Source organism: Coregonus lavaretus, assembly GCF_964263955.1.
Source record: "Coregonus lavaretus genome assembly, chromosome: 17".
Lineage (NCBI taxonomy): Eukaryota > Metazoa > Chordata > Actinopteri > Salmoniformes > Salmonidae > Coregonus > Coregonus lavaretus.
The window spans coordinates 26,837,834-26,862,921 of NC_140004.1; the positions used below are offsets into that span (position 1 = coordinate 26,837,834).

The 25,088-nt window shown below is 45.1% G+C and overlaps 3 protein-coding genes across 4 annotated transcripts in view; 1 reads left to right on the forward strand and 2 right to left on the reverse strand.

Annotated features, from left to right (window-relative positions):
• Positions 1-32: 32 nt before the first annotated feature.
• On the reverse strand, positions 33-5,071 carry LOC311144354 (protein limb expression 1 homolog; the record flags this gene model as incomplete). The annotated part of the gene is made up of 5 exons (XM_084180383.1): positions 33-107; positions 355-450; positions 1,351-1,491; positions 2,779-3,008; positions 4,987-5,071. The coding sequence occupies 5 exons, from the start codon at positions 5,069-5,071 to the stop codon at positions 33-35; spliced, it is 627 nt and encodes a 208-aa protein (XP_084036509.1).
• A 2,377-nt stretch (positions 5,072-7,448) lies between these two features.
• riok2 (RIO kinase 2 (yeast)) lies at positions 7,449-10,793 on the reverse strand. The gene is made up of 10 exons (XM_084180698.1): positions 10,629-10,793; positions 10,311-10,449; positions 10,006-10,122; positions 9,626-9,801; positions 9,364-9,452; positions 8,968-9,159; positions 8,757-8,849; positions 8,247-8,636; positions 7,932-8,031; positions 7,449-7,829 (listed from the first exon to the last, which is right to left on the reverse strand). The coding sequence occupies exons 1-10, from the start codon at positions 10,692-10,694 to the stop codon at positions 7,668-7,670; spliced, it is 1,524 nt and encodes a 507-aa protein (XP_084036824.1). The 5' UTR covers positions 10,695-10,793; the 3' UTR covers positions 7,449-7,667.
• Positions 10,794-11,014: 221 nt separating this feature from the next.
• LOC311144669 (repulsive guidance molecule B-like) overlaps positions 11,015-25,088 on the forward strand; it is a gene marked incomplete at its 5' end in the record, with an annotated part of 81,176 nt that continues 67,102 nt past the window's right edge. For both annotated transcript variants that reach the window (XM_084180738.1, XM_084180739.1), the window contains 5 exons: positions 11,015-11,323; positions 22,279-22,371; positions 23,257-23,505; positions 23,647-23,761; positions 23,999-24,082. The remainder of the gene's footprint in view (positions 11,324-22,278; positions 22,372-23,256; positions 23,506-23,646; positions 23,762-23,998; positions 24,083-25,088) is intronic.

Consider the following 25,088-nt stretch of genomic DNA (forward strand, 5'->3'; position numbering starts at 1 on the left):
CAAACTGTGTGTGATTAGTTTGAAAAGTTACGTTAAACCTTTATGTTCCAAGCCTGTCTGCTGAAGCTGTGATTGAGAGCATTCTGTCTGGCTGGATGGCTGGATGGCTGCCATGTATCCATAGATGGTGTTATAAATGATAAGGGTAATTATCAGAAACAGATGGAACTAGTGCGATGAAACTTTGCTTTGAACAGGTGGTGGAGGTCAAAGAATAGGTTCAGCAAAAAGTAAAAAAAATACTAGGTATGAGATAATGTTTGCAGTGCAAGATTGAAATAATAATTAGACCAGCAAGGATATATTATAACATAACTAGCCTATAACATATTCCTATGATAATCCTGTCCTTACCTGGAACTCCAGCATGGTTCTGCCTGTGTATGACTGGAGCAGGAGACAATAGGTTCCTATACTGGTGCTAGGATCACAGGCATCCTCCACAGAGACCTGGACGCAACATGCAGTAACACAGTCAGTCAATACAAGAGAGCTTTTCATTATCAATAACTCAGGATATATTCTATCGTATCGATGCTGCCATGCTAATGCTTAGTCGTCGTGAGTCAGTCCTGTGCTAGAGTCAGTCCTGTGCTAGAGTTAGTCTTGTACTAGAGTCAGTCCTATGCTAGAGTCAGTCCTGTGCTAGAGTCAGTCCTGTGCTAGAGTTAGTCCTGTGCTAGAGTTAGTCTTGTGCTAAAGCCAGTCCTGTGCTAGAGTCAGTCCTGTGCTAGAGTTAGTCCTGTGCTAGTCAGTCTTGTGCTAGAGTCAGTCTTGTGCTAGAGTTAGTCTTGTGCTAGAGTCAGTCTTGTGCTAGAGTTAGTCCTGTGCTAGAGTCAGTCTTGTGCTAGAGTCAGTCTTGCGCTAGAGTTAGTCCTGTACTAGAGTTAGTCCTGTGCTAGAGTTAGTCTTGTGCTTGAGTCAGTCCTGTGCTAGAGTTAGTCCTGTGCTAGAGTCAGTCATGTGCTAAAGTCAGTCCTGTGCTAGAGTTAGTCTTGTGCTAGAGTTAGTCTTGTGCTAGAGTCAGTCCTGTGCTAGAGTCAGTCCTATGCTAGAGTCAGTCCTGTGCTAGAGTTAGTCTTGTGCTAGAGTTAGTCTTGTGCTAGAGTCAGTCCTGTGCTAGAGTCAGTCCTATGCTAGAGTCAGTCCTGTGCTAGAGTTAGTCTTGTGCTAGAGTTAGTCTTGTGCTAGAGTCAGTCCTGTGCTAGAGTCAGTCCTATGCTAGAGTCAGTCCTGTGCTAGAGTTAGTCTTGTGCTAGAGTTAGTCTTGTGCTAGAGTCAGTCCTGTGCTAGAGTCAGTCCTATGCTAGAGTCAGTCCTGTGCTAGAGTTAGTCTTGTGCTAGACTCACAGTGCTGGCTGAGGCAGCCTCCTGCAGGCTGTGTGTGATGAACTGAGGAGTGATTCGTCTAGACGGCAGCTCGTTCACTAGAGAGTTTATCAGAGCGACACGCGCCGCATCCCTACGAGCCTTCGCCTGGCTCTCACACTCCTACAGAGAAACAGAAAGAGGTGAGAGGTTGGGAGAGAGAGGAAGTGGAGAGAAAAGAGAGAGACATAAGTCCCTCTGTGTAAATTATATTTGCAGCTGATCACTGTTTGCATGAATATGATCAGACTGGAAAAGAAATGAAGGCGATCTAGGAAATGGCTCCGCTTTGGTTCGTTTCATGAGTTTCTTCAACATGTTTATGATAGTTTATAAGAGCAAATCATGGGATTAGCAATCAAATGTGGAATCAGATTCTGACATCAGAGGCAGATCTGAACCAATCAGAGAGCCTCTGGGAGGCTGCGTGAGCCACAATGAGCCCTTTGAAAAGCATAATGGGATTCCAGCTGAATAAAGTAATCAAAGCAGGCGGAGAGGCTGTGTGTGTGTGTGTATGTGTGTGTCTGTGCTTCGCAGGGTCTGACGGGTATAGATAAAGGACCTCTCTTTAGGGCTGTGCAGGAATGAGGCCCTCCGCACCCCATTCAGACCTACAGCAGGGCTCATTTAAACGGACGTCAGTGTGCTGCTCACAGTGTATCTTCCTACACTGACCCCGTCCCCATACCGAGCTCGAAGTGTCGAACCAATGATTCTCTGCACACAGACACACGTGACCACCCTCCTTGACAATGTACCAACTGTTTGAGCTATTGAAAAATATCTAATTCGATAGCTCCATCGGTGACATTTCAAGCTAGCTGTGGAGTGAGTTTACGATACCTTCTGAACTCTGTTACTCCTAACCCTTCTAAACTCGCTACACAGCGAGCTACCCCGGCCATTGAGCTGAGCCCAACTGCTGATCCGGGTCACCGCAGTGTGCTGCTCACAGTATATATTCCTCCACTGTGCCGTAATCTTACGGTACGTTCTTAACTCCGTTACATGAGCAGCACTCCTGTGTTTTCTCACTCACACTAATGACAGGGCACCGTTAAAGCAGTTCAGTGGTGGTCATTGGCTGTGCTATGGAAACACTGTCTCTACTCCATGGTGGGCTCCTGTCATTGGGCTAATGAGAAGAACCACCTGGCCCCCAACTCTTACCCCCACCTCTCGTCTACCGCCAACCCCAACCCTAACCCCAAACTTATCCAACCACTCCTACCCCTGCCCAAACCCTAACCCCTACCACCCCCTACCACCAACCCTACCCCCTCACCCCTACCCCTACCCCCAACAACCCTAGCTTTCCACCACATTGGAACTAGATAATGTTAGATGAGTAGTAATGGTTGAGGTGGGTTAGGTAGCTGTGGTCATGATGGTTATTATGGCAGTTACCATATAGTTTCCAAAGCAGCTTCCTCCAGGCAGAGTGACGTAGCAGATGTAAGGGGGTCCTGGGGAGGGGGCCGACTCATACAGCAACAAGCCCTCTGATTGGCTGACAGAGCCCTTCACCGAGTCCTCTGATTGGCTGACAGAGCCCTTCAACGAGTCCTCTGATTGGGTGTCGGAGCCCTTCACCTGTTTCTGCTCCCAGAAGTGATGCAACATGGCCACAACGTTCACTGAGGACACACACAAACACACACATAACTTTTTGGTGGCATTTGTGCTCATTTTGTATACACTTATGGGTAATGACCATTTAGAGAGTAAGTATGTGGAAATAATCAAAGTCTGCATATAGACCTGATGATTGTCACATCAAAAGAAATCTAAAAGATTCCACAGGGCTTTAGAACAAGCTACCTGTCAGGATGACAGACCATTTCAGAGATGTCCTGTGGCTGTGGTAGAAACACAATGAGGTATGAAGAGATTTAGGTATAAGGAGTCAGTCAGGGATTCAGGCAGTGGTGGAAAAAGTACACAATTGTCATACTTGAGTAAAAGTATAGATACCTTAATAGAAAGTTACTCAAGTAAAAGTGAAAGTCAGCCAGTAAAATACTACTTGAGTAAAAGTCTAAAAGTATTTGGTTTTAAATATAATTTAGTATCAAAAGTAAATGTAATTGAAAAAATATACTTAAGTATAAATACGGCACCATTTTGTTGTTTTTAAAATGTACGGATTGCCAGGGGCACACTTCAACACTCAGACATTATTTACAAAAGATGCATTTGTAAAAAGGATGACCACGTGTTCTCTTGATAAGTGTGTGAATTTAACCATTTTCCTGTCCTGCTATGCATTCAAAATGTAACGAGTACTTTTGTTTGTCAGGGAAAATGTATGGAGTAAAAAGTACAATATTTTCTTTAGGATTGTAGTGGAGTAAAAGTAAAAGTTGTAAAAAATATAAATAGTAAAGTAAAGTACAGATACCTAAAAAAACGACTTAAGTAGTACTTGAAAGTATTTATACCTAAGTACTTTACACCACTGCCAATTGGGGAGAAAAAGGGGTAAAAAGTACTAAAAAAATAATTTTTCAAAGTACATTATTTTCTTTAGGAATGTAGTGAAGTAAAAGTTGTCAAAAATATAAATAGTAAAGTACAGATACCCCAAAAACTACTTAGGTAGTACTTTAAAGTATTTTTACCTAAGTACTTTACACCACTGGGTTCAGGGGACAAGAAGTCAGGGTGATTTAGAGTTTCAATAATGACAGAGATCGAGGGCCCAGAACAATACAATAGGAAGTCAGCTAGACTCAGCATCACAAAGCTACTCTACAGAACCTCTGTCTGACTTAATAAGGGTATGAAGTGGACACTTGGAATGGACTGTAGACCTTTTTCTCTTAATCAATGCAGAGACAGCCCATCCGAACCTTGTTTAACTTCTGATAATATCTACCGTCTGTCTATAGCCATGGCCACACAAGTTATACACCAATCCTTCACTTTTAATGTGTGTGTGTGTATGTCTCTGTAACTGAACATTCCCAGACTGAGTTTGTTTGAGCTGAATTAGAAACAGGGGGTACCACCTAACCACTCATCTCTAACCCTCCCAACCAAGGCTGCAGAGTGGGCTTCAGGTCATGAAGGGCTAGCCATGCAGCCCGATGAACAAGAACAAGCTTACCTTTGAGTGCAGACATTTTACTAAAATCAAATATGTTTTCATTTAATTGTGCTTGTAGGTCAATACAGTGGAAAATCTCCACTCAACACTGCTTACATCCAATCAAATCAAAAGTATTTGTATCAGAATCAATGTCATGTTCTTTACTGTGTGCATGTATGGCTGAAACAGTAAATAAAGGAACATGACCATTCTATCTCGGTAAACAAGCATCTAATAAATCAGCCTTTTCAACTATGCTTTCCCATACCCACATTATTCCTGTGATAGAAAGCAATTCAATTGAGATTTCCCTGGCCCTATGTCTGTGTGCTTTGAGTGACTATATAAATGCCTGTATTAAACAGCCATATGCAACACCGGAAGCATGATCTGAGTATGGCCATCACACTGACTCAACTGCAGGTGACACTCATCAGTTACATGCTCAAGCCCAGATGTCTGAGAATTATGTGTGTGTGTGTCTGTCTCCATGTGTGTGTCTCTGTGTATGGATAGTTACTCACAGTCCTTGAGGCTGGTACCGTAGTCACTTGGGGACAGAAGGTGTGATATCATGATATCGGATGGAAAATCCCAAATTTGGCTCATCCTTTTCAACCTCAGTCTTCTGGCACACTCAGCCCAGTTCACGCACTGGCTCAAACTCGCTCACACACACTTAGTCCAGCTAAAACACACACTCACACATGCTTAGTCTAGTTCAAAACACGCTCCATGGAGAGATCAGCAAGCAGTGGGAAACTACTCCAAACACAACTCCACTCAAGAATTTTGAAATGAAAGAGGATAAAGAATGCACTTCCCCTTAACACCCCTTTTCTCTCTCCTCCCCCGTCTCTCTCCCTCTCTCGTGTGAAGCCCTTCCCAGGGGTTCTCCTCTGTAGCGCTCCACCTTTGTCACTAGCCCTGCTAATTAGCCACCCTCACACGCACACGCTGAGGCCTGCTGTTGGTATGCAGCCCCCTGCCCCGCCCCCTCTCCTCTGCAGCTGCCTAATCCCAGTGGTCAGACAGACAGAGACTATAGGGCTCTATAGGGAGTCACTGTATAGCCCCTCTCTACTTCTCACAGCCACACATGGTCTAGGTCACACCCTGAACGTACCAGGGCCGTTGGCAGCAGGGATCCTAATGGACAGAACAGTCCCACATCTCTGACTGGGTCTCTCTGTCGATGAAATGTGCTCTGGCTTCTTATAGTAAAATGTGCCATTAGACCAACCAATATTAATAACACCCATCCAAATCCCTAACCTCCCAGCCCACAGCCAAATACCAACTAACCCACATCCTCAGAGGAATGGTGTGTAACTGTGTGAGTGGGCAGGCGGGATGGAGCCATGCTGTTGACTGCAGACTCTTGTGCATCCAGGGCCTGAGCTCCATTCAGACTATGTATGAATGGCCATTGTTCAGATTGTTCAGCCACTCCATCAGAGCCTCTTACAGATTAATGAACTCACTATCACAGAGTGGATTCTCAGTCCCCAAGACTTCCATTTTCAGGTTGTGTGTGCATGTGTGTGTACTTGTGTTGCCTGGCCCTGTAGAGCTCATTGGATCTTGAGAGGGTGGATGTACACTACCGTTCAAAAGTTTGGGGTCACTTAGAAATGTCCTTGTTTTTCGAAAGAAAAGCAAATTTTTTGTCCATTAAAATAACATCAAATTGATCAGAAATACAGTGTAGACATTGTAAATGTTGTAAATGGCTATTGTAGCTGGAAACGGCTGATTTTTAATGGAATATCTACATAGGCGTACAGAGGCCCATATCAGCAACCATCAGTCCTGTGTTCCAATGGCACGTTGTTTGCTAATCCAAGTTTATCATTTTAAAAGGATAATTGATCATTAGAAAACCCTTTTGCAATTATGTTAGCACAGCTAGAAACTGTTGTGCTGATTAAAGAAGCAATAAAACTGGCTTTCTTGAGACTAGTTGAGTGTCAAGGACATTTCTAAGTGACCCCAAACTTTTGAACGGTAGTGTGTGTCTTCAAGTGTGTATGTTCTGTTCACATGAGTGTGTGTCTGACCCTACGGTCTATATGGGGTGAATGTGTGTGAATGTCATCCATTGAAAAGCCTGTTTCATTGTCAGAGACCCTGGGACTAGAGGAGAGTTTAGCACAAGTAACCAGCCCCCCTAAAACACACACACAAGACTGCATTCCACAGCCACAGAGAACCGCCAGTGTACAACCATTGACACACACCATTCTGAAGACTTCTGCAGTGAATGACACAAGTACTCCTTACAAGGTAAAGCACCTTTAGCACATGGAAAAGTACTCTCTATGCAATCCAATACTTTTACCAGCCATTTCTCTGTCTGCAAATCAATATTTGTTTGGAGGATATAAGCAATATGGCCACCCATTCTAAATGCCCGTTCAACAAAACACAGTGAACACCGGCTCTTTCCATGACACAGACTGACCAGGTGAATCCAGGTGAAAGCTAATATCCTTTATTGATGTCACTTGTTAAATCCACTTCAAATTAGTGTAGATGAAGGGGAGGAGACAGGTTAAAGAAGGATTAACACAAGTAACCAGGATTTTTAAGCTTTGAGACAATTGAGACATGGATTGTGTATGTGTGCCATTCAGAGGATAAATGGGCAAGACAAAATATTTAAATGCCTTTGAACAGGGTATGGTAGTAGGTGCCAGGCACACTGGTTTGAGTGTCAAGAACTGCAACACTGCTGGGTTTTTCCGCACTCAACAGTTTCCCGTGTGTATCAAGAATGGTCCACCACCCAAAGGACATCCAGCCAACTTGACAACTATGGGAAGCATTGGAGTCAACATGGGCCAGCATCCCTGTGGAACGCTTTCGACAGCTCGTAGAGGCTGTTCTGATGGCAAAAAAGGGGTGCAACTCAATATTAGGAAGGTGTTCCTAATGTTTTGTGCACTCAGCGTATATTGTGATCACACACCTGGACTCATTGTCATCATATTAAAGTTGTCTTTATTGAAAGTATTCACACTGCAGTAGATACAAAGCAGGACAGTTCAACACTGGGGGCTCGTCGCTGGGAGAGAGGCCTTCTTCCAATGTGTCCCTTTCCTCTCCAATGTGGTTCATGTTCTCATCATGTTCTGTTGTCCTTGTGACCAGGTTCTCACACACACACACTTGACTCACACTCAATCACACACGCACGTCCCTCTCAGCCCCAGAAGCCATCAGTCTCCAGACTAGATTTGATGTTACTCTGATTCTCTCTCCTCTCCGCTGTGACCAGGTTAGATTCTCCCTTCATCAGTCGTCTCCTCTGAGCTGCTTTCTGCTGCTTACTCAGCTGTCTCCTCACCTTCGCACGAACCACCTCCTACAACACAACAATACATACATTAGTGGAGGGATCGCGTGTGAGTGTGTGACCATGTCAGCGTATGCATGTTTAATCATGTAGGAGTGTGTGTGTACTGACCGGTGGTATAGTAGAGCAGCTCCCTACACTGCCGGCGGTAGCCTCACTGTCCGTCCTCCTCCTGCTGTGTTCAACCACATGGAGCAGGCTGTCTGAGTCTCTGTGGAGGAGAGATCATTGGACTTTAACATGATCACCAAGGAAAGGAAACATATGTCAGATGTGACTCGTGGTGGAGAATGACACATTTGAAAGAGACATTGACATACATTAACACTCTACAGGAGATTTAAAGAGGTGGAAATGTGAAGAGGAGAGAGACGTGGGTGTGTGAAGAGATATGGAGTTGTGTGTAGAAGTGTGTGTGATCTGTACCTGAAAGGTTTGAACTCTCTGTTGGAGGAGGAGAGGTCGACCAGCTCAGGACACACATCCTCTTCCTCCTTTTCTCTCGCTTCATCAAGACCACCCATCACAACAGCCTCTGGATCAGTCTCTCTCGGTTCTCCTCCCTCCTCGTCTCCTGTCTCAGTGTGTGTCTCTGTCTGTGTGTCGCTGACTTTGAGCCCCTCCAGTTCCAATATAGCATGCCTATACTCCTCCATGTCCATAGTCTTCTCCATTTCCTCCTCCTCCTCTTCCTCTCCCTCGTCGTCGTCGTCATCCTCTCCATCTGGTCCTTCAGGATCGAGCAGGGCTGCGTCTCTCTCAAAGTCTTTGGTGAAGCCGCTGGCTGAGATCTCCACGTCCAGAGAACAGGAACGTCTAGAGGACAAACACAGGGTGAGTCCCATTCACACACTACCTCCCTCCCCTCCACACTGACTACCTCCCTTTATGACAAATGCCCCACTGGTAGAGCTAATAGTAAACATGCTGAATTACCTGATGTCTTTGAAGGTTGGGTACAGCTCACTCTCATAATTGTATCTTTTGGCAAAGAAATCTCGTATACATTTGACATCCCGGTCAAAATACCTGGAGACAAGACAGGAAAGTTTATCTAACTATGTATTTGAGTGTGTCTGGTGTGCTTTTCTACATGTGCAGTGCTCATCAGTCTGTCAGGGTATGAGTGTGTGTGCATGTGACTCACCACTCTGCGTTGAAGTGTGTGGTAGACACCATCTGGGGGAAGTCGATCATGGTCACGTGATCGTGGTCGTCCAGCATCAGGTTAAACTCATTGAAGTCGCCGTGGATCAGGCCATGATTGGCTAGCTTCACTATCAGCTCCATGATATCATTGTACATGGAAGACGGGTCTTCCAGCTCACGCACCTGACAGCTGTCAATCATTCAGACCACAAACAGAACAGCCAATCAGAGGGCTAGAATCACACACGTGAAATGAGAGAGATAGACATAGACAAAGGTGTGTCAAGAGAAAAATTAGAGGAGGGGAGAAGTAGGTGTGTGAAGAGAAACAGAGAAGGGAGGGGAGAGAGAAAGATGGGCAGAGAAACAAAAAGAGTGTGTGTGTTTTACTAACAGTGGGTATCCATTGATGAGCTCCATAACAACAGCGTGTCTGTTATAGTCAATGGGCTTAGGGACAGGAAACCCTCGTTCGTACAGGGCCTGAGAGGAGAGACACAAAGCTGTCAGACACACAATGTCAACAGCATAGATATAAAGCAGTTGAATAACAGTATCTATGGTCACCAGGACCTCACAGTACACCCTCACAGTAGGGTTGAGTCTTCTTTTCAGAAGAAGCAAGCCTCTGAACACTGCGTGTCGGTGCCAAGTACCTTCATGTAAGCGTACTCCTTCATGGCCGAGAGGCGTGAGAGGTAGAGCCAGGACATGTTCTTCCTGTGTTTGTGGTAGTCTCTCTTGATCTTCAGGTTCCTGAAGGAGGTCCTCCCCAGCCTGTGGAGCTTCAGAGCGTACTGCTCCCCCTCTGGACTGGCCACGATGTAGATATCTACAGGAGGAACACCACACAATATACAACCACTTACTTCTAGAGAAGACACCCGATTCAACTCAGAGACTCAAATCCAACTACATTACCTTTAAGTGTGAGTTGTGTGTGTGAGCTATGTTACCTGTGTGTGTATGTGTTATAGAGACAGAGTGGATGGTTAGTTCTTACCCGAGTGTGTGTGTGTTTTTGGTCAGTTCTTACCTGACTCTTTCCCCACACCCATCTGGTTCCCGACAGAAAGGAGTATTTCTCTAGAGCAGAACGTCTTCAAAGCAAGGTAGTCATAGCCCCCGTAGTTCAGACGGTAGCCATGTACCACTGGAGACAATACATAGACACACATCAATCACTGCAACAACACACTATTCACGTGGGGCCTGTAGATTCCTCCGTAATGCATATACTGTGGTGACAGAGACTCAGGTTGAGGAATGGAAATGTGTGGCAAACTGATTTCTGGGTGAACTACCCTTCCTGTTTAAACGAAGCATTGTAAGTGCTCTTACTCTTAGTACGCTCGTAGGCCACTATTTTGTGCTTGACGAGCTCTCTAAGGATCTTGTTGCAGCCCCCGTGACGCAGGCTGGCGATGGAGGATATGAGGCTGACTGGAACTACCTCATGGTTCTTCATCCCCATCTCAACCTGCAGGGAGCAACAGTCACAGTTACAAACCAATATGATGAACAACACTTTAAGTAACGATTGATGGCCAGAGAGCTGCTTGAGTGGGGCACGGTGTACCATGTACAGTATAACGTTACATTATTACTGTCCCGACGGCTTAATTAAAATATAAAAACGGCAACAGGACATTTACTTACCGCTGTGAGGACACGGAAGTCATCTCTGGACAGATATCTCAAAACTACAACATTTAATTTGCCCATATTACCACTGTAATTGTTTCCAAACCCTTGAATATTGTGTTAATTTGCTGAGATCCTACACATTCTGTTGTAAACGCATGCGCAACCCGGAAGTAAAGGATAGAAGAAGACGTTACGTTCGTCTAATACTTCGACGTCAGGTCCCTCTAGTGTTTTATTTTTATTGTGCGTATATATATATATATTGTACAAAAACAAGGCGGACAGCTTTCAATATAATATATAATTTCCTATTTATATATTGTCATTCATGTTCGAATAAATGCAGTTACTCACCTGCAAATAAATTGTGAGAATGTGTTATATTGTTTCTATATCTCAGACAGGACTATCTGTTGGCGCTATAGACATGTTATTCTAGAATGGGTATAAAATCTACTGTCGCCTATGTTCATATATTTTATTTGCTTATCTATTCATTGAATATATGTAGAACATTAGGCGACACGCACGTTTGCAACACGGTTGTTGTTTGTTGACAGAGTCAACCGTCAGGAGAGACTATAGAGACTGTCAAGAGAGACAAGCTTCCTAGCAACCTTCCCAGGTTGATTTACAATACACTTACCGCCGGTAGTTATAAATGGACCCAATAGTACCCTATGAAGTCAATCAGGCATTCAACAAAGGTAAGAAGCATTAGTAGGCTAAAATAGCTATGTAGCTCTCAATCTCAGTACTGTCAGTATCACACAATTAAACGAAGAATCTCTATAACCACAGGGTTTTACAGAGTAATATATGTATTTACTATAATGGTAGCTAGTTAACCAGGCCTGTTGGCAATCATTCTCAAAGTTGGTCTTGCTACAACCTGAACTTCCTAGAAGTTTGAACAGGTAAACTTTCATAGTCTTTTTGCCACAGCATTCGTCGCTATCAACCGCCATCTAGTGCTTAAAGTCAGTAAGTGTAGCTAATCATCAAGTCTGTCTGTGGCACAAAGCACCACTGTTTCTTCAATCTCTGCATAAATATCAATATATCCTGGTCCTGGAAACCCAGGGTGTGCACTGCAGGCTTTGAATCTCACAGCAGTCTAGCTAGCATAGGCTATATCGATGAAGTTAGGGCAGTGGTGCTCATTAGACTTTTGATCGGCCCTAACTTCTCACTTAAAACAGTTTTTGTGTTTATTGTGATATCTCTCAATGGTGAATACATACAGTGAAACACTCAATGTTGAATTCAGAACACTGGGCTGTGAAAGAGTTTTCACTCGGCATTGACACACATTCCATTCTAAAATCACTTATTTGTGTGTGTGTGTGAGAGGGTGTTAAACTGAGATATTTACGGGCGGTGTTCTGTTGCCATGGCTGCGGGATTCTGAGCATTCCATGGGCAGGTAGGATCTAAATGGAGGCAGTCCTGTGTGTTTGTGAGTGAGTGTGTGTGTGTGTGTGTGTGAGAGAGAGAGAGAGAAAGAAAGAAAGTGTGTGTGAGAGAGAGGTAGAATCTTATATTTTTATTTATTTAACCTTTATTTATCTAAACAGAGCTTGTGTGTGTGTTTACCTCACTACCCTATAGGCACATCTCTGTTCTCAGTTACACACACACACACACACACACACACACACACTGAGCTCTCAACCCCAGGCTGTGTTGACTTAGTGGAATTCCTCTGGTGGTTTATTTAACATTCTGCGGTTCAGCAAGTGGCTGTCCAAAAGTAGCCAGGCATGCACTGACTGTGTGTGTCTGTCTGTCTGTCTGTCTGTCTGTGAGTGAGTGTGTGTTTGTCTGTGTGTGTGTTTGTCTATGACTGTGTCTTTGCTTGTCTGTCTCTCTCTGTGTGTGTGTGTGTGTGTAAGTGAATGTGTGTGAGGGTGTGTGTTTATGTGTGTTAACATCCCAGCTGTGAGAACTTTTAATTCCAGTTTGAGTCAGGCCTTTAGGTAGCCTACAGTATTTAGTTTGCCTTCCTCTAGCTGTTGGCTGAAGACAGTATTTAGTTTGCCTTCCTCTAGCTGTTGGCTGAAGTCACACTTATCTGCAGTATTGTTTATGTAAGATCTACCTGATGTGGTGTTGTCTAGTTGTTGACTAGATGTGTGTGTGTCTGTGAGAGTGTGCACTACTCTGCATCATACATGCTTGTCTGTGTTTATGAGTGCTCAGCACGGGTCTCCGCCTTAGTGTCGCTGACATGTGCTGGCTGTGTGACATGTCATGGCACACATGTGGTGTGTTGACAGCTTAGGTGTGTGTTGGCATATGTGATGGTAAGCAGCTTGTGTGTGTGCATGGCATGTTTGTGTGTGTGATGGATAGCTTCCACTGGTAGCTTATAGATAGAGTTTAAAAAACGTAATGGACTGATAGTCTCCTCCAGCTGCAGTACCATCTTTGTATCCTAGATGGCGCTGTAACACACCGTACCACACAGTACCAGGGGACTTTAGGCTTTGTTTTGGCTCATTGTCATCTCTGATGCTTTTTAGCATTTAGACAATGTGAGCTGGTTTTCATCAATCTGGTGTTCAGAGAGGGGAGCCATAGACATGAAGGGCTGCTTGATTAGAGGGAGAGCTCTACTTCATCTAACAGAGAGACATCCTGGAGCATCAGGAGGCCAACATTATAGAATAGGCTACTCATAGACATGTATAGTTGATAAAAAACAAGGTCCCTTCAGCTCTATAAACTACATATCTATCTGTAACATTCTAAACACTTTACCCATATGAAAACACCCCTGGATAGATCCTAATTTAGGAACCATGTCCGAGGCTACTTGTCTAAACAAGGAATTATTAGGAAATCCCTCCCTCTAGACCCAGGCCAAGGCAGGCACATGACAGCACTCTGAGAGTTGAACTTCTAGATCTAATATTCTATCTGATTTTGATTGGATAATCCTGTCATACTGTAATTGAATTCAACAGGTTCAGGAGGAATCTCCACCATCTTGATGTTCACTACAAATCTGCCCTCAGACCAAAAAATATATTTTATGTGGTTGGTTATGCGTGTGTGTGTTTTGGTCCTCAGGGTCTTGTGGTCTGATAAAGCTGACTGAATGACAGATCGCTGGGCCTGTTATTATTGTTAACCTATACCAAACATAAGGAACACCTTCCTAATATTGAAGGTTTTGGTCCTCAGGGTCTTGTGGTCTGATAAAGCTGACTGAATGACAGATCGCTGGGCCTGTTATTATTGTTAACCTATACCAAACATAAGGTACACCTTCCTAATATTGAGTAGGCATTTAGAATGGGTGGCCATATTGCTTATATCCTCCAAACAAATATTGATTTGCAGACAGAGAAATGGCTGGTAAAAGTATTGGATTGCATAGAGAGTACTTTTCCATGTGCTAAAGGTGCTTTACCTTGTAAAGAGTACTTGTGTCATTCACTGCAGAAGTCTTCAGAATGGTGTGTGTCAATGGTTGTACACTGGCGGTTCTCTGTGGCTGTGGAATGCAGTCTTGTGTGTGTTTTAGGGGGGCTGGTTACTTCTGTTAATCCTTCTTTAATCTGTCCCCCCCCCCATTCATCTACACTGATTGAAGTGGATTTAACAAGTGACATCAATAAGGGATCATAGCCTTCACCTGGATTCACCTGTTCAGTTTATGTAATGGAAAGAGCAGGTGTTCTTAATGTTTTGTACACTCAGTGTATAATGAAAGCCTACTAGTTCAGAGTCTGATGCCAAAACACTTGGGTGTGCTGTGTCTGACCAACTCTCTCGCTATCTCTCTCAGAACGATCTTCTTGATCCTAACCAGTCAAGCTTCCAGACGGGTCACTCAACCGAGACTGCTCTTCTCTGTCATGGAGGCTCACCGTACTGCCAAAGCTGACTCTCTCCTCTGTTCTCATCCTTCTAGATCTATCCGCTGCCTTCGACACCGTAAACCATCAGATCCTCCTCTCCATCCTCTCAGGGCTGGGCATCTCTGCACATTCTTGGATTGCATCCTACCTAGCAGGCCGCTCCTACCAGGTGACGTGGAGAGGAACTGTGTCTGCACCACTTACTCTCACGACTGGTGTCCCCCAGGGCTCGGTTCTAGGCCTACTCTCTTCTCTCTATACACCAAGTCACTCAGCTCTGTCATATCCTCACATGATCTCTCCTATCATTGCTATGTGGAACTCAACTACTTTTCTCCTTCCCCGATTCTGACACCCAGGTGGCGACACACATCTCTGCGTGGCTGTCAGATATCTCAGCTTGGATGTCGGCCCACCACCTCAACCTCGACAAGACTGCGCGCTGCTCTTCCTCCTGGGGAAGGCCTGCCCGCTCAAAGACCTCTCCATCACGGTTGACAACTCCACAGTGTCCCCCTCCCAGAGTGCAAAGAACCTTGGTTTGAGCCACGTGACCCTGGACAACACCTTATCGTTCTCTGCAAACATCAAAGCAGTGACTCGCTCCTGCAGGTTCATGCTCTACAACATCCGTAGAGTACGACCCTACCTCACACAAGAAGCGGCGCAGGTCCTAATCCAGGCACTTGTCATCTCCCATCTGGGCTCCTGCAACTCGCTGTTGGCTGGACTCCCCACTTGTGTCATCAAACACCTGCAACTTGTCCAGAACGCTGCAGCCCGCCTGATGTTCAATCTTCCCAAAATCTCCCATGTCACGCCACTCCTCCGCACACGACTCTGGCTTCCAGTCGAAGCTCGCATCCACTACAAGACAATGGAACTTGCCTATGGAGCAGCAAGAGGAACTGCCCCTCCCTACCTTCAGGCTATGCTCAGACCCTGCACCCCAACCCGAGCACTCCGTCCTGCCACCTCTGGTCTCTTGGCCCTCCCACCCCTACGGGAGGGCAGCTCCCGTGCAGCCCAGTCCAAGCTTTTTTTGTTTGATTTATTAGGATCCCAATCAGCCGACGCCAATGGCGACATCTAGTCTTACTGGTGTCCGACACATAACGAAAAATACATTACAGACAAAATAATTTACAATTTACATACATTTCAAAACATTAAAATGTATTGTGTGTGCATCTATCAGTTACACATACATGTCAGTACATACACACAACAAGTAGGTCACATGGGGGGAGAGGCGTTGTGCGTGAGGTGTTACTTTATTTGTTTTTTGAAACCAGGTTTGCTGTTCACTTGTGCTATATGAGATGGAAGGGAGTTCCATGCACTCATGGCTCTGTATAACACTGTACGTTTCCTTGAATTTGTTCTGGACCTGGAGAGTGTTAAAAGACCCCTGGTGTTACCCCTGGTGGGGTAAGTGTGTGTGTCAGTGCTGTGTGTAAGTTGACTATGCAAACAATTAGGAATTTCCAACACATTAATGTTTCTTATAAAAACAAGAAGTGATGCAGTCAGTCTTTCCTCAACTCTTAGCCAAGAGAGACTGGCATGCATAATATTAATATTAGCCCTCTGATTACAATGAAAAGCAAGACGTGCCGCTCTGTGCTGGGCCAGCTGCAGCTCTTCTCTGTCCTGGCACCCCAATGTTGGAACCAGCTTCCCTCTGAATCTAGGACAGCAGAGTTCCTGTCCATATTCCGAAAACATCTGAAAACCTAACTCTTCAAAGAGTATCTTAAATAACCCCCCAAAAAGAAAATATGCCTTTATTGAACTAATGCTCTTACTAGCTCTGACTTTACTGATAGCTACTTTATTGAGGAAACATGTACTTACTATGACTGTGATATGTGGTTGTCCCACCTAGCTATCTTAAGATGAATGCACTAACTGTATGTCACTCTGGATAAGAGTGTCTGCTAAATGACTAAAATGCAAAATATATATATAGTCAGGCAGCCTAGGGTTGCCTAAGTTTATGTTCTGTCGCTCAGAAGCAAGTCAACCAAAGAGAGTATACGAACAGGTCCAGAAGCTGATTCTCCAATACAAATACACAATCACGCTTGTAGGCGATGTCATGGCGACGTTGTCAAATCAAATCAAATCAAATTTTATTGGTCACATGCGCCGAATACAACAGGTGCAGACATTACAGTGAAATGCTTACTTACAGCCCTTAACCAACAGTGCATTTATTTTTAACAAAAAATGTAAAAAATAAAACAACAAAAAAAGTGTTTAGAAAAAAAGAGCAGAAGTAAAATAAAATAACAGTAGGGAGGCTATATATACAGGGGGGTACCGGTGCAGAGTCAATGTGCGGGGGCACCGGATAGTTGAGATAGCTGAGCTAGCTAAGCTTATGCTCAGAAACACGTCATCGGCCTAATGGTCGTGTCATGCTGAACTGACATTATATAAAGTTGTTCTGGACAAAAATATAAAACATGTCACTTTCACAAGGTTGTAGTCATGACATGTTCAGCAACCTAAGACATTGACTCGAATCTATGTTGTGCCTTTAGATTTCGAGAAAATTAACAACTAACGAATAATTTTTCAGCTCTCCCATTGACTTCCCAAACCCCTATATGGTCTGTCGAGTCTACTTCACGAATATTGGCCACTTGGAACTCTGTGAGTCAACTGTGAAGTCAACAGCAGGAAGTGAGAAGTTTGATGTTAAACAGCCAATGACAGACAGGGATACAGCCCAGAGTGGCCCTGAATCTGTCCAATCACAGACAGGCAGAGCTGGGAGCGGACAGAGAGAGTCCATCTGTGTGTTGAATTATCCGGAACGCTGTGGAACGTTCTTTCCCACAGTCAGACACACACAGACACACACACACAGCAAGCACTGTCTCCAGGCCAGATGTGTGAGAGGCAATTCGCCACGCTCTGAACAGCTCGCTCCCCCGTCTTTTCCTCTCTCTTTCTCTCTCTCACTTCTCCCCTATCTCTCTCTTTCCGTCTCTCCCTCTTATTATGATTGCTAAGTACTGCACACCAAGTAACACTTGCCCCCCAATCCCCCCTTCCCCAAAACACGTGTATATATTGGACTATAAATTGTGTCTTCCTGTATTATACAGTGCATTCGGAAAGTATTCAGACCCCTTGACTTTTCCACATTTTGTTATGTTACAGTCTTATTAAAAAATTGATAAAAAAATAAAGAATCCTAATCAATCTACCCACAATACCCCATAATGTCAACTGTGGGACCTTATATAGACAGGTGTGTGCTTTTCCAAATAATGTCCAATCAATTGAATTTACCACAGGTGGAATCCAATCAAGTTGTAGAAACATCTCAAGGATGATCAATGGAAACGGGATGCACCTGAGCTCAATTTAGAGTCTCATAGCAAAGGGTCTGAATACTTATAAGGTATATCTGTTTTTTATTTGTAATACATTTGCAGAAAAATCTAAAAACCTGTTTTCTCTGTCATTATGGGGTATTGTTTGTAGATTGATGAGGCAAAACATTTATTTTATACATTTTAGAATAAGGGTGTAATGTAACAAAGTGGAAAAAGTGAAGGGGTCTGAATACTTTCTGAATGCACTGTACTTATTCTTAAATGTTTATTCTATTCTACTGAGCCATTTACTTTATGTTCCTATTCTTATCTTGTATTATTTATTATTGTTGTTGCATTGTTGAGAAGGAACCTGCAAGTAAGCATTTCGTTGGACGGTGTTGACCATGTGTATCCCGTACATAAGACTAACAAAACTCTTTCTCTATCTCAATTCAATTTCAATTTAAGGGGCAAGTGAAATAGATACTTTTTTATTGTTTATTTCACTTTTGTTTATTAACAGTAAACATTACACTCACAAAAGTTCCAAAAGAATAAAGACATTTCAAATGTCATATTATGTGTATATATACAGTGTTGTAATGATGTGCAAATAGTTAAAGGACAAAAGGGAAAATAAATAAACATAAATATGGGTTGTATTTACAATGGTGTTTGTTCTTCACTGGTTGCCCTTTTCTTGTTGCAACAGGTCACAAATCTTGCTGCTGTGATTGCACACTGTGGTATTTCACCCAATAGATATGGGAGTTTATCAAAATTTGATTTGTTTTCTAATTATGTGTGGGTCTGTGTAATCTGAGGGAAATACAGTGGCTTGTGAAAGTATTCACCCCCCTTGGCATTTTTCCTATTTTGTAGCCTTACAACCTGGAATTAAAAATGGATTTCTTTGGGGGTTTGTATCATTTGATTTACACAACATGCCTACCGCTTTGAAGATGCAATTTTTTTTTATCGTTAAAAAAACAAGAAATAAGACAAAAAAACAGAACTTGAGCATGCATAACTATTCCAAAGGCAATACTTTGTAGAGACACCTTTTGCAGCAATTACAGCTGCAAGTCTCTTGGGGTATGTCTCTATAAGCTTGGCACTACTAGCCACTGGGATTTTTGCCCATTCTTCAAGGCAAAACTGCTCCAGCTCCTTCAAGTTGGTGTACAGCAATCTTTAAGTCATACCACAGATTATCAATTGGATTGAGGTCTGGGCTTTGACTAGGCCATTCCAAGACATTTAAATGTTTCTCCTTAAACCACTCAAGTGTTGCTTTAGCAGTATGCGTAGGGTCATTGTCCTGCTAGAAGGTGAACCTCCGTCCCAGTCTCAAATCTCTGGAAGACTGAAACAGGTTTCCCTCAAGAATTTCCCTGTATTTAGCGCCATCCATCATCCCTTCAATTCTGACCAGTTCCCTGCCGATGAAAAACATCCCCACAGCAAACGTGTTAGCTTATTTTTTTTCTTTAAGCAATGGCTTTTTTCTGGCCACTCTTCCGTAAAGCCCAGCTCTGTGGAATGTACGGCTTAAAGTGGTCCTATGGACAGATACTCCAATCTCCGCTGTGGAGCTTTGCAGCTCCTTCAGGGTTATCTTTGGTCTCTTTGTTGCCTCTCTGATTAATGCCCTCCTTGCCTGGTCCGTGTGTTTTGGTGGGCGGCCCTCTCTTGGCAGGTTTGTAGTTATTCTTTCCATTTTTTAATAATGGATTTAATGGTGCTCCGTGGGATGTTCAAAGTTTCTGATTTTTTTAAATAACCCAACCCTGATCTGTACTTCTCCACAACTTTGTCCCTGACCTGTTTGGAGAGCTCCTTGGTCGTCATGGTGCCGCTTGCTTCTTGGTGCCCCTTGCTTAGTGGTGTTGCAGACTCTGGGGCCTTTCAGAACAGGTGTATATACTGAGATCATGTGACAGATCATGTGACACTTAGATTGCACACAGGTGGACTTTATTTAACTAATTATGTGACTTCTGAAGGTAATTGGTTGCACCAGATCTTATTTAGGGGCTTCATAGGAAAGGGGGTGAATACATTGGCACGCACCACTTTTCCGTTATTTATTTTTTAGAATTTTCTGAAACAAGTTATTTTTTTCATTTCATTTCACCAATTTGGACTATTTTGTGTATGTCCATTACATGAAATCCAAATAAAAATCAATTTAAATTACAGGTTGTGAATGCAACAAAATAGGAAAAACGCCAAGGGGGATGAATACTTTTGCAAGGCACATTTGGCAGGAGGTTAGGAAGTGCAGCTCAGTTTCCACCTCATTTTGTGTGCACATAGCCTGTCTTCTCTTGAGAGCCAAGTCTGCCTACGGCGGACCTTTCTCTCTCTGTTTAGTTTGCTCAGTTTTTTTGTAAATTCTTTCCAATGTGTCAAGTAATTATCTTGTCGTTTTCTCATGATTTGGTTGGGTCTAATTGTGTTGCTGTCCTGGGGCTCTGTGGGGTCTGTTTGTGTTTGTGAACAGAGCCACAAGACCAGGTTGCTTAGGGGGCTCTTCTCCAGGTTAATTTCTCTGTAGGTGATGGCTTTGTTATGGAAGGTTTGGGAATTGCTTCCCTTTAGGTGGTTGTAGATTTTAATGGCTCTTTTCTGGATTTTGATAATTAGCGGGTATCAGCCTAAATCTGCTCTGCATGCATTATTTGGTGTTTTACATTGTACACCGAGGATATTTTTGCAGAATTCTGCATGCAGAGTCTCAATTTGGTGTTTGTCCCATTTTGTGAATTCTTGGTTGGTGAGTGGACCCCAGCCCTCACAACCATGAAGGGCAATGGGTTCTATAACTGATTCAAGTATTTTTAGCCAGATCCTAATTGGTATGTAGAATTTTATGTTCCTTTTGATGGTATAGAAGGCCCTTCTTGCCTTGTCTCTCAGATCGTTCACAGCTTTGTGGAAGTTGGCGCTGATATTTAGGCCGAGGTATGTATAGTTTTTTATGTGCTCTAGGGCAACGGTGTCTAGATGGAATTTGTACAGAATATCTAGGCCCACCTTGGTTGGGGACATAATCTATCTCTCTCTCTCTCTCTCTCTCTGTAATCTAATACTCCAGGGGTCATAATGAGGTTTGTCCCCCTTTCTTCTCCCTAGGCCCTGGAACTAAACATTTACCATGAAGGACAAAGTGTATGTACTTGTGGCTCAGGGCTGAAGTCATCACAGGATGCAAGCCCTACATGTCTGAAATATGTCTATGGTGGAGTGTATGTATATACACTGAGTGTACAGAACATTAGGAACACCTGCTCTTTCCATGACACAGACTATCCAGGTGAAAGCTATGATCCCTTGTTAATGTCACTTGTTAAATCCACTTCAATCGGTGTAGATGAAGGGGAGGAGACAGGTTAAAGAAGGATTTTTAAGCTTTGAGACAATTGAGACATGGTTTGTGTATGTGTGCCATTTAGAGGATGAATGGGTAAGACAAAATATTTAAGTGCCTTTGAACTGGGTATGGTAGTAGGTGCCAGGCGCACCGGTTTGAGTGTGTAAGAACTGCAGCTTTGCTGGGTCTTTAATACTCAACAGTTTCCTGTGTGTATCAAGAATGGTCCACCACCCAAAGGACATCCAGCCAACTTGACACAACTGTGGGAAGCATTGGAGTCAACATGGGCCAGCATCCCTGTGGAACGCTTTCGACACCTTGTAGAGTCCATGCCCCGACAAATTGAGGCTGTTCTGAGGGCAAGGTGTTCCTAATGTTTTGTACACTCAGTGTGTGTGAACTGGAGAGTTGCCCATCACCTGTTAACTGTGTCTGTGGACCGTTTGCGTGTGGATCCTGTGTGTGCATGTAGATCCTGTGTGTGTGGAGTGTAGGCCTAGACCATGTCCAGTATGTCTCACACTAAATCATCTCCCCGGACCTCCCCCGAATCAGGGTTCTTTGATCCTGAATTAATGAGCGTGTGATTAGCAATAATATGAAAGCTCTTGTGAAGAGGTCACAGTGATGAAAGTTCCTGTGTAGAGTAGTGATGAGGACTCTAATTGAGCTGGAGTTATCTCTATATTTGATGTATTGATATCAAAACACCCAAAATCCATGAGCCAACAAACTTCTTCAGAAGGGTTTTTGAGGTTGCTTATTAAACCATGTTTTTATAATGATTATCTATAGATTAGAAGTTCTCTTATCTATAGATCAGTAGTTCTCTTTAGACACAATGAGAGATCAGACATGTAAACTGCTAAGAGTGGGTAGAGAGATAAGCTAGGCTAAATGCTGTGTAATGATGTGATCTCCCTCAGACTATGGCCTATGTTGTGGGACTGTAAAGTGTTGGGCCTGCTTTCCCTACCCTAGACACACCCCTGTCTGGTTCCTGGTCGCTGTGAGAGGAGGCCAGAGGAGAATGAAATGGTAACTATCAGGAACAGCTTGTGTTGTCTGCTTGTCTGCAGGGTAGAGGACCCCCAAGCAGACTGCCCTCTCACAGCCTGGAGACACACACACAGACTACTGCTTCTCTACACCCAGACACAGACAGCATGGAGGTAACACACACACACACACACCCAGTGCAATAATACAGTATCATTGTTGTATTGTTATTGCCAACAGGAACTTCAAAGCGAGAATGCTCAACTGGAGTTGGAAGTCTTAAAGTAAGACAGAGTGTTTTCAACAGTAGAAGTTATGTCATCTGATCTGATTAGTGATTAGATCAAATATCAGATGAGATTTTGTTATATTTGTTACATGTCTTTCTCTTTCATCTCGCCCTCTCTATCTCTCTCTAACCCCCCGCACCATCTCTCTCTAACCCCCCCACTATCTCTCTCTCTAACCCCCTCTCTCTCTCTAACCCCCCACTATCTCTCTCTCTCTCTAACCCCCCCTCTCTATCTCTCTCTAACCCCCACTATCTCTCTCTAACCCCCCACTATCTCTCTCTAACCCCCCACTATCTCTCTCTCTCTCTCTCTCTAATCCCCCTCTCTCTCTCTCTAACCCCCCCACTATATCTCTCTCTCTAACCCCCCCTCTCTCTCTAACCCCCCCCCTCTCTCTCTCTCTCTAACCCCCCCACTATATCTCTCTCTCTAACCCCCCCTCTCTCTAACCCCCCTCTCTCTCTCTAACCCCCCCCTCTCTCTCTCTCTCAACCCCCCACTATATCTCTCTCTCTCTCTCTCTCTCTCTCTCTGTCGCTCTCTCTCTCTCTCTCTCTGTCGCTCTCTCTCTCTCTCTCTCTCTCAACCCCCCACTCTCTCTCTCTCTCTCTCTAACCCCCCCCTCTCTCTCTAACCCCCCTCTTTCTCTCTCTCTAACCCCCCCCTCTTTCTCTCTCTCTCTAACCCCCCCTCTTTCTCTCTCTCTCTAACCCCCCCTATTTCTCTCTCTCTCTAACCCCCTCTCTCTCTGTCTCTCTCACACAGGGGTCAGTACAGACAGCTGTTAACAGAGGGGCCAGAGGAGGAGTACGGAGAGAGGAGGTTCAACCTGCTCAAAGCCCAGCTGATGCAGCTGGAGAGACAGGTAACAAACACAGAAACACACACACACAACATCCCACTAATGTGTTGTCGGTCCCCTCAGGTAGTGCTTCTATCTGAGGGTTTGAGCTCTCAGGTGTGTCGCTGCTTGGATGTGGAGAAAGCCCTGGACCCACTCACACACACATTGAGGTACACGCACGCACGCACACACACACACACACACACACACACACACACTCAAGAACAACACAGCTTTGTCTGCTGTACTTACTTTCTGACACTCGTGTGTGTGTGTGTGTGTGTGTGTGTGTGTGTGTGTGTGTGCTGCAGGTCTTTGCTGTGTTCTGATTCATCCTCAGCTGAGGTGACGATAACTCGCTCAGATCTCACCCGGCTCATTGAGATGTGTTCCAACGTCACACAGACTCTACACCGGAACAACAAGGTAACACACACACACACACTGCATCATAATGTTATAAGTTGTTAAATAAATATTGTTTTAATTTCTATGAGAACGACAAAGAGAGTGTGTGTGTGTGTGTGTGTGTGTGTGAGGGAAGGGGTGAGTGACGTAATGTGGCCCTGGCTAGATAATAACATGTCACAGTAATAGTGTTGTTAACAAATAGGCCTGCTGAGATGACCCTTTCTGTTATATTTTTGTGTTTGTGTGTGTCAGAGTATGTGAGCGGAGCTAGAGCGGAGCGAGGAGTGGAGGGGAGCGAGAAGCAGAGGGGAGCGAGGAGGGGAGCGGAGCGAGGAGGTACGGAGCGAGGAGCGGAGCTAGAGCGGAGCGTGGAGGGGAGCGGAGCGAGGAGGGGAGTGGAACGAGGAGGGGAGCGGAGCTAGAGGGGAGCGGAGCTAGAGGGGAGCGGAGCGAGGAGGTACGGAGCGAGGAGAGGAGTGGAGCGAGGAGCGGAGCTAGAGCGGAGCGTGTAGGGGAGCGGAGCGAGGAGGGGAGTGGAACGAGGAGGGGAGCGGAGCTAGAGGGGAGCGGAGCGAGGAGGTACGGAGCGAGGAGAGGAGTGGAGCGAGGAGCGGAGCTGGAGCGGAGCTAGAGCGGAGCGTGTAGGGGAGCGGAGCGAGGAGGGGAGTGGAACGAGGAGGGGAGCGGAGCGAGGAGGGGAGCGAGGAGGGGAGCGGAGCTAGAGTGGAGCGAGGAGGGGAGTGGAGCGAGGAGGGGAGCGGAGCTAGAGTGGAGCGAGGAGCGGAGCTAGAGCGGAGCGTGTAAAGGAGCTGAGCGAGGAGGGGAGTGGAACGAGGAGGGGAGCGGAGCTAGAGGGGAGCGGAGCGAGGAGGGGAGCGGAGCGAGGAGGTACGGAGCGAGGAGAGGAGTGGAGCGAGGAGCGGAGCTAGAGCGGAGCGTGTAGGGGAGCGGAGCGAGGAGGGGAGTGGAACGAGGAGGGGAGCGGAGCTAGAGGGGAGCGGAGCGAGGAGGGGAGCGGAGCGGAGCGAGGAGGTACGGAGCGAGGAGAGGAGTGGAGCGAGGAGCGGAGCTAGAGCGGAGCGTGTAGGGGAGCGGAGCGAGGAGGGGAGTGGAACGAGGAGGGGAGCGGAGCTAGAGGGGAGCGGCGCGAGGAGGGGAGCGAGGAGGGGAGGGGAGCGGAGCTAGAGTGGAGCGAGGAGGGGAGTGGAGCGAGGAGGGGAGCGGAGCTAGAGTGGAGCGAGGAGGGGAGTGGAGCGAGGAGGGGAGCGGAGCTAGAGTGGAGCGAGGAGGGGAGCGGAGGGGAGCGGAGTTAGAGCGGAGCGTGGAGGGGAGCGGAGGGGGG

Bases quoted from the DNA above. Each gene is read 5' to 3' on its own strand.
- riok2 (XM_084180698.1), bottom strand. From the start codon at position 10,694: ATGGGCAAATTAAATGTTGTAGTTTTGAGATATCTGTCCAGAGATGAC. The intron at 9,802-10,005 runs GTAAGAACTGAC...TTCCTCCTGTAG, and splicing joins GGGTGTGGGGAAAGAGTCAG to ATATCTACATCGTGGCCAGT. The intron at 9,160-9,363 runs GTTAGTAAAACA...AATGATTGACAG, and splicing joins CTCATCAATGGATACCCACT to CTGTCAGGTGCGTGAGCTGG.